Below are 9,514 nucleotides of genomic sequence, written 5' to 3' on the forward strand. Positions count from 1 at the left end.
CCGAAAAGACGACGTAAACAAAAGCAGAGCGCAACAAATCAGATCGCGTCAAGTAGCAAATGTTCCGTGAGTAAAATGCCCAAATAAGCAGCATTTGGTTATTTCATGTAAACAGTTTTTTTTCTATCGCAGCGATGATCACACCTCTTTCTTACTCAGTTTGAAACCAAACAAGCAGCCCAGAGCCCGTTATCGCTAGCTGCTTTAGCTTTAGCTAGCCTCCGTGAACGGGGCACGGATTTTGGAAATCTGGACATCGATGTTGTCGCGAATAGTTAATCTGTCACACATGGTGACACACACTTGAGTCATCGCCTCTGTGTTCAGGACAGCTGTTTTAAAAGCTGCCATGGTTGAAGTTATCATGAGTTAGCTCGGTATGTAGCGGATTTAGGCTTGAACAGGGCTGGACCGCGGACCCGGACTCGGACTGTGATGTTTAGCCTGATGGCGAACTGCTGCAACTGGCTAAAACGCTGGCGAGAGCCTGCAAGGTGAGTTTGGAGGGAGATGAGAGGGGCAGCTGCTGTTTCAGTAGTTTGTGTCTGTGGGATACTTTCTGTCCACATCAGCTGACATTTGAACGAATGATAAAGAAGTGAAATGTCACACACGTCAGTTTTAAACCAACTTTTAATTTTGAAATGTGTCACTAAGTGACTATTATCCAGCAATAAAAAAAACGACACGTTGGATTCAGTGTCATGCCTTTTAATTATCATTATAATTTATACGATAAATAAATACAAAAGCTGAACTGTCAATGGGCATCAACGTGTATTGAACTGATGGAAATGATGGCCATTTGACAGCAGACTCATTGTGTAGTCATTCTGTTTATTTGCTCTTGAAAATGATCTTGCTTTAAATACTTTGGGATTTTGGCTGCTGGTTGAATAAAAATGCATTTCCTTGGTATTGGCAATTACAGTGGGCATATTTTACTGTAACATTACATTTTAAATACCAGAAAATGAATTAAATAATAAAATAATCTCCAGGTTCATCAATCATAAGCACAGTTCTCCAAGTAGGTGAACTGATAAGTTAGTTGGCTTGTTTCAGAACAGCCAGAGTGTCCCTTCTGGACTTTTAATGAACTTCCTATAAGCCTGCTGGCATTATTCTGGGTTTTTTAGCTGGTAGCTCCTGAGGGACTGATTAAAAAGCATGTAAAAGTCTGAGTGTGGAGCAGCAGGACCAGTAAAATATAATTGATGGTATTTAACCCACGTGGTACCTGTGAGGGAACTGATCCTTTGGACTTAGTCAGAAATCCTCCCCTAATCTCAGAGCCAGGTCTGTTCAGTCGGTGTTTTCCTTTTGGCGTGTTGCTGTGAGGAGTTTTACAGCGAGTTCAGCGAGTGTTATGGGTTAGCAGAGCGGCTCCAGCAACCTTTTGGAGGGTGATATTAAGAGGCTGCCCTGATGAAGGCCAGTTGGCTGCAGATGACAGTTAGATGGATTGTACGGTTGATGTCTTTTCGGCGCAGGTTTTTAAGTTAAGTATAGAGCCAGGAGACAAAGCTGGCTGCAACTTAGCCTATTTCATGATCCAAGAAGTTTTGCTTTACTGAGGCATTTGGTTCTTATTATATTTTGTTTCTTCTAACTACCTGTCAGGAGGAGTAATGCAAATCTAAAGTGTTGGTTGATTACTGTTATTATTGCGGCATAAGCATCTGCTGAACAGTTTTTTAAATGTGCCAACTGTTTTGCTCTTTTTTTTTTTTTTTTTTTTTTTTTAAGAAGAAGAATCAGCTGGAAAAGTGCTTCAGCTTCTGCACTGCCAGGCTGTGATCATGTCTTTGTTGAAGCAGAAACAAAGCAATTTGTGCGGCAAATCTTGTTTTATTCTTTTGTCGCCCTTGCACATACAATGTGGTACCCTCTCATCTTGCCACCCAGCTGTGCGTTTGCTGAATACCTGTAGAAATGGCTGAGTGTGTATCTGTTTATTTCTTTGCCGCATCAGTGTGGATATGAAATCCATTATTTGTCACTGTGAGCCTTGTTGCCATTAACAGACTAAAAAAAGTTACTTTTCAAAGCATGTACAGTGATATATTAATGGAAAAGCTATTTCACAGCTAGTTGTACATCAGCACAAACAGCCTATTTAAATCAGGAAGCCAGTATAATGTACTTTGATTTTATGTCTGAGTTGAATTTGTGTTTGCTGACTCTGTGACTATTTGCAGCCGACTGTGCAGATTTGTGTTTATGTTGGTCATTCACATTATTAATTGGCTTATCTTTGCCCACATATGCGTCATGGGAACTAATGCCAGGTTGCATCTTTAGCTCTGACACATCAGAACTAAAGCTGCACTTCCAATCTGGACCTTTAGGCCTGACTGATACAGCAGTGATGCCTGTGTAAAGGTATTTCATTTTCTTCTTTTCTTCTCTTATAGGAAAGTGACTCTGGTCATGGTGGGACTGGATAACGCAGGGAAAACCGCCACAGTGCGAGGAATCCAAGGAGGTTTGGGCTGTTATAAATGTGTTCAATGTTGCAGTTTTTGACTTCCTCTGCGAAATGCCTTTCTCTTTCTGTTTTTCTCTCTCCTTTCAGACAATCCCAATGATGTGGCTCCAACAGTAGGTTTTTCCAAGGTTGACCTGAAGCAGGGAAAGTTTGAGGTGACCATCTTCGATCTCGGAGGCGGGAAGAGAATCCGGGGCATCTGGAAAAACTACTACTCTGAGTCACATGGTGTGGTGTTTGTGGTGGACTCAAGCGATGTCCAGCGGATCCAGGAAACACGAGAGACCATGGCTGAGGTCCTTCAGCACCCGCGCATCGCTGGCAAACCTGTGCTGGTGTGAGTCTGAATTCGCCCAGGGCTTTGACACGGACTTAAATTCAAGCAAAAAGTGGAAAAAAAAAGTCAGGCAGTGTAGCAGATGTGCTTGAAGCTGTTTTGCCTTGTCAAGAGAGAGGCAGTGCAAAGTTTCTCTATTTATTTAGCAATCACTAATAGATCTCTATTTCTCCCTGCCTCCAGGCTTGCAAACAAACAGGACCAGGAGGGAGCGCTGGCTGAGGCAGACATCATTGAAAACTTGTCACTGGAGAAGCTTGTGAATGAGAACAAGTGTCTCTGTCAAATAGTAAGTGCTTGTGCACCTATGGTCTTGGCAGCTCAATGACATGAAGGATGCCTAATTCAACTGCACTTATTTCCATATATAGACTAAAAGAGAGGCAGCGACTTCTCAAATGGCAGCTGTTTCCATCCAAAAGTGCTGAAAAAAATCTTTACAATGTCAGCATCTAATCTCTCAATTTATATTTCAAACAAAGGAGCCTTGTTCTGCTGTCCTTGGTTACGGCAAGAAGGTTGACAAGTCCATCAAGAAGGGCCTGAACTGGCTTCTCAGCAACATTGCCAAAGACTATGAAGCCATTACAGAGCGTGTGCAGAAGGACACAGCCGAGCAGCGTGCTCTGGAGGAGCAGGACAAGAAGGAGCGGGCGGAGAGAGTACGGCGGATACGGGAAGAGAGGTGAGCCAAAACCACGGAAAATGATCATCTGTACGATGAAGAAAAATGTTCAGCTGAAACAAAACATGACTTTGGTTGAACAATGTAGGGGAGATAGAAAAAGTCAATGACAGATAAGGGAGGAAATGTAAAGGAGGGAAGCAGGTGGTCAGAGTGGAATAATAAACGAAGTGAGGGAGAAATGGAAATGTCAAAATGCCAATGTTGGCAATATTCGTGGTCTCCCCCCGTCTGCTAATATACATTTCCTTTTGCTTCTCTGTGCTGAAGTGACAGTAAAGGGCACAATGAATATCTCATTTATTACTGAAGAACAAACCCATTGCTGATCGTGGAAAAGCCAATTTGTAGAAATGCACACTATAATTAAATCTGACTTCAGATCGGTTTTTGTAAATGTATTCCAGCCACTCAGGACTTGTGTGTCGTAATACTGAAAGGTTAACTTCTTGGATCTTGTTCTGTCCGCAGAGAGCGACAGGAACGGGAAGAGGCAGAGCGGGAAGGCAGGCCGGTCCAGGAAGAAGCCCCTGATGATGAAAACATGCCCAGCCCATTCCAGCCAATCAGCAACGTGATCTCTGTGGTGTGTGACTATTGATGTCTCTGGATTGTTTAAGACATCTGGTTGGAGTTGATGCTGCAGTGCTCACAGCTGATAGTGTTGTCTTTCATGTTATTCTCAGAATGAGGATAAGGAGAGGAAGAGACAAAAGGGGCTGCAGGAGGGAACAACGAACAGCCTGGAGTACGAGGAGGACAATGATGAAGAACCGGAACAGTCCAGACAAACACCAGAAAATTCCAGTTCAGGTGAGTTATGCACCTTTAAAACCATCACACACGTCTCTTGAAGTATAATCAAAACTCAGTTTGCACTTTGTACCAAATAGAAAAAAAATCTGAGATTGTTGAAAAACAGAACGCCTGTTATCAAATTAGTTTTCTCTCTGAAAGCAAAAATCTCACAAACATCCACAGACTCAAACAATCCATATTCCACAAAGCCATATAAAGCCACTGTTAGGCATCGCTTCCATCTGATGATTCAACATTAAGGTGGAGTAAAGGATAAAATGTTTCCGTAGGTTCAGCCACGACAGGCGAACAAAGCAAGAAGAAGACGAGGAAGCTGCACCTGAAGAGGAAGCACCGGGTGGACCCGCTGAGGACGGAGGACGCCCCAGCAGAGAGCCCCACCCCTCCACCTCCTCCAGGTCAGTCCAGTGCAAACCAAGGGAGGCTTTTATTGTCCAGCAGCTGAGGAAGTTAGCAGAACTTCAGTAGAAATGGTTTCATGAAAGATACAACGGTGAGCTGAAAACGTCAAGGAAACATTTTGACACCTAATGATGAAATTTTAGCATAGGGAGGAGATGAAAAAATTAATTATGGTGACAGATGTTTCTTTTATTGTTGAACCGAGTGTGTCATTTTGCAACCAACACTACTGTTGAGATATTAGGGAGGCTGATTTTTTTTATTATTATTTCTTTGTATAGTGGGATGGGCAACACCCAAAGTGTCTAGGCTGCCAAAACTCGAGCCGCTGGGGGACTCGAAGCATTCTGGTAAAGCTCCCTGTGAACTGTGGTCATGCTTCATCCCTCTCTGTTTTTAATTTCATGCATAATTTCTTTTTGCTCCAGCCATTTCTTTCCTCACTAACCTGGTCTTTGTGTGGATTATCTTACTAACAATTGTGGCAGTGAATCAGTGTTTCCTCTCTGCATAATGTGCTGAGCGTAATTCGGATCCACATCCAGTCGGAGCACAGGCGTCAGTGTCTTCTCTCCCCCGGCTTCATCATAACATAAAAATGCGCCAGGTTGTTGTTTTCCTGGGAAGGAATCACAGCAGCGGTGGTAGTTTTCTGAGTGCAGAGGATACACTGAACTCTGTCTGCCTTGGAGACGTGTGTGGACTTTTAATTAGTATCTCACCCACATGGCTGTCCTTTTTCTTCTCTTGCATCTCACCAGGCATGTGTTTGAATGTGTGTGGATCGTTCATGGTGGCAGAGATCTAAATCAACTCCGAGGCTTGTCCGTGCATTCATCCAAGTTGCCCCCACCCCACCCTCCCACATTGCTTATATTGAGTGTTTTTCTTTAAGGTTTCAGTGGATATAGCTTTCTAACACAGTGAAACCTTATTTTTTTTTCCTCATCCCCTCCACAGAATTTTTCAAGAAGCCTCTCCCTCCTGTTGCCAACAGGCTGCGGCCTAACGGCGATGCTCATGACGTCATTTTTTAACCGCTTTTACTGAATGAGGTTGACTCCCGACCAATCACTGCTCTCCCCTTCTGCTTTCTGTCTCAAGTGGGCGGCGTGTAGAGAGCTGACACGAGCATGCGTGCACAAACACACACACACAGGCACGGACGACCCAGGACGGCAGCGAGGGGGGGGAAGTGCAACGGACACAAGGCACAGGAGCATCATGGAAAATGAGGTCCTGCTCAAAGCCTGCATTTTGTCTTCAAAGATGAAACACTGAACTTGACTGATTTTCATCTTCGCTTGGAAAAAGCGTGAACTTTATTTTTTATTGATAATGTCAGTGTTCATCCAAATGAAAAGCATTTAATTGACAAAGAATGTAGATATGTTTCTTGTAACAATATGTGTGTTTGTGTCTGTTCCAGAATAATGGATTCGTTCACACATTTTTGCGTCTTTAGTTTTGTAGTGAAAACAAAGTTCCATGTAATATTGTGGATGTACCCGAATGTGGATTTCATTCAAATTTCATCATTTAAATTCTGAAATTTGTACATTTTCACAACAGTTGTCAACGTTGACTGAAAGAGGTGAACATGTGTACTGTGCATGAAAAAGTTAACTGGTCAATTTTATTTGCGAATGTCTTCACATTTCAATTTCATTTCTAAAGTTTTTACTGTCAAAAAATGCAAAAAAAAATCTTGCCAGCAGCATCATAAAGGATCTTCTGTTTTTATTTATGAGTCAGAAATGGAAACATATGAAAACATTTGTCTACAGGGCTACAAACTTTTTATGCACTCTCCTGTTCACACTGTGCACGTGTTTTTAAAGTGGTATTTCTCTTGAGGTGGGAATCAGCGTCAGACTTGCTCCCTCTCAGGTGGCCCTGAGGTGTGAGCCCCCACTGTTGTTTCTTCTTCGTCTGCTGCTGCTGCTGCTGTTGTTCCAGCTTTTTTTTTTTTTTACTCTGACTTCTGCATCCATTCTCACTTCAGAAATAGATAAAATTGCATATCAAATAACACAAACAAAAATCTGGAGAAGCAACTAAATATAGTTGGAACATTCCATTGCCCCAGTTAAGTTCTGTGTTGGAGGAGTTTGCCGTTTCTCCTCGAGGGAGGAGAAAATATCGTTACACCGACACCTGGAACAGCCAGTATTGGGTCAGAACATATGAGAATATCAGTAGCAAAAATACAAACACGAAATATCACTTTAAAAGCACAACATAGATTTTTCAGAGCTGCAGTGCAACACAATCTTTTGTTCATGAGTTCGATGTTTGAAAAAATATTTTTTCTACCCAGTTTGAATTTTATAACAGCACAATTAAATATATTTAAAATATATTCTTGACCGATTGGAATGTATTTGTCTTTATTTATTCACACTTTGGTCAGCTATTACATTTTTTGCTCTCGTCCCAGGGCCAGAAACAGGCAAAGGATCAGGTTGACTGTCATCGCCGCTCATTAAAATCATACAATGTCTGCAGATGTCTTTTCTCAGGTATTTTTAAAATCTTTTCTGTAACCCAGAGATAACTATTGCAGTACCCAGTGTAATGTTGATCCTTCCTTATGCTATAGATGCAGACTTCTCAGGGGCTTAAGGTGCAAAACAAATGGCATGTAACCAATCTGATGACACTGCATCTTGCTTTCTTTTAAGGTGGAATTGATATGGCTACCTCAGGGCAAATTATATTGCTCTGACAATCATTCTATTCAAATCACGATGGCTGACAATTATCAAGTTTTTAAGCAGTTGGCAGCAGCTGTTTGCTACAGGGGGCTGCTGAAATTATCTCCGTTTAAATATAATGGAGATAATCTGCAGTGGTTTGAACTGTTTCTATTGGGAAACAAGGCTGTGACTGAAAATATGCAAATGTGTGACACAATCAAGCTGCCCAACCTGGACTTTCATCATAGACAATGACGGATGAACTGAACCGAAAAAAGATATTTGAATGAGGGGCTTCATTACGCGGCTCTTCAGACAGAACAAAAGACCAAAATGAATCAAAGCAAGACATCGAAACGCAAGAGAACAATATTGAAACTTTGTGCCGGGTTTGACAAATAACTAAGACGTGGTAACTGGTTTTGCATTTAAATGAGCATTGTTTTGTTGTTCTATTAGTAAACCATAGATTGTCTTCACAGGCCTAGAAGTGATAGGTAATGTCACATTTTCTGACTCCCTGTTTCTGGAGACAATGATGTGATGGAACTCATTACAATTATAAACACACAGAGCCTGGATACACCATTTCTTTTGTTTCTGATCACACAGTCCAGTGCTGATCTGTCACGAATACAGATGAAACTACTAGAGGGCGAAGCATTTTTCACTGTGGAATTAGGCTGTATAATAAAACAAGTCATGCTAAAATGCACCCCTGCTCCGAAATGATGGACAACCCAAAAACTTCAGCTGTCGCAGCTCAGTTCAGCCTCGAGGATTGCATTAAAGCAAAGAAAAGGCAAATGTTGCTTTAAAGAATGAATAATCATAATTATAGACGTGAGAATTTGGAAACAAGCTTGAACTGTCTGCTTTCCTTTAAAAAGAGTTGTTTTGGTTCCCTCATTCAGACACTGTGAGACATCTGTTTGCAGCATCTATAGCACATAGCAGAGCAGAGCCATAATGTGCTGTCTCATTACTGCTCTCCCCTGCTGTCATTACACAGGCAGGCTTCATTTAAGTGAGTGATGCCAAGACGCCAGAGAGCACAAAATTGTTGCGGTAGTGCTGTGTCCTGTAGCACGGCAAATGTGCCGGTGCCCTGAAGCAGATGACTTCAACACTTAGTGCTCCCCGTTCCCCCTCCCCACCCCCTTCACCTCACGTCGCCCCACGTGCTCTGCTGGGCTTTAAGTTAGTGATTTTCTACAGATAGCCCTGGATGCCTATCAGCAAACCCCCAAAGACTGAAGAAGAGTGAGCGTTAAGCAAGGAGAGAGAAAGTTTTCGTGTAATGATGAAATGAGAAAAAACCCCCATGTTGCAAAAGCAGCAGGATTATATAATGAGGCTGCATTGTGTTTCGTTCTATTAAGGGTTTTGTTAGTGGAGAAATTGGAACCGCTTCTTCTACAATAGATATCTACCTGTATTATCGTGCAAATGTAGTCTGACAGTGTAAAAAAAGTTCTGTAATCAAACTCAAAAGGAGTTTGGTCTGTAAGCCATCAGAAAACACTAAAGAGTATAATCAAGCTCTGTGGTTTTTTCCCCTGCACACTGTTAAAGCAAAATAAAGGGGACAATCAGCCAATGGGAGATGGCCGCAGCCCAATTACCAGGCAAAGCCAATTCTGTTGTCATTATTTCACCCAAATTACCATCTTTAATATAGTCATTATCTGCGTAAACAGTAGGATTACAATATGAAGATACAAAATAACAAATAAAGTGAAAAATATTGCATACGGAATGGAAATCTTTGGAAAAAAGAGGTTCAGACAGCATCCAGATTACATCCAGAGTGGATGCCAACAAGCTGACATCCTTTGTGTCTATTTTTCTTTATTTTACCATCCAGAATTCAGATTTTCTCGTATTAATCACTGAGTTTTTGAACTTTTTATGAGTGGGTGTCCTTGGAGCCCTATTGGGTGCATCTTTTGGATTATATATGAAAAAAATAAAGAATAAATAAAACAGTACTTCAAAAATCCACATATTGTTTTTGCAAAGATATTTCTAAAACCTCCAACACATCCTCTAACCCTTGAGATGAAAAATGATGCAGTACA

The 9,514-nt window shown here is 41.7% G+C and overlaps 1 protein-coding gene across 3 annotated transcripts; it reads left to right on the forward strand.

Moving 5' to 3' along the window:
* arl13b (ADP-ribosylation factor-like 13b) lies at positions 1–7,103 on the forward strand. Of its 3 annotated transcripts, none has more exons than XM_029518465.1 (10): positions 1–494; positions 2,418–2,488; positions 2,579–2,828; positions 3,012–3,117; positions 3,311–3,513; positions 3,985–4,099; positions 4,200–4,326; positions 4,602–4,730; positions 5,016–5,084; positions 5,695–7,103. In XM_029518465.1, the coding sequence occupies exons 1-10, from the start codon at positions 436–438 to the stop codon at positions 5,769–5,771; spliced, it is 1,206 nt and encodes a 401-aa protein (XP_029374325.1). In that variant the 5' UTR covers positions 1–435; the 3' UTR covers positions 5,772–7,103. The 3 variants fall into 3 exon arrangements, with proteins under 3 accessions (XP_029374325.1, XP_029374334.1, XP_029374341.1); XM_029518474.1 differs by having other exon boundaries at positions 5,839–7,103; XM_029518481.1 differs by having other exon boundaries at positions 19–66.
* Positions 7,104–9,514: the final 2,411 nt, after the last annotated feature.

Source organism: Echeneis naucrates, chromosome 2, assembly GCF_900963305.1.
Source record: "Echeneis naucrates chromosome 2, fEcheNa1.1, whole genome shotgun sequence".
Taxonomy (NCBI): Eukaryota; Metazoa; Chordata; class Actinopteri; order Carangiformes; family Echeneidae; genus Echeneis; species Echeneis naucrates.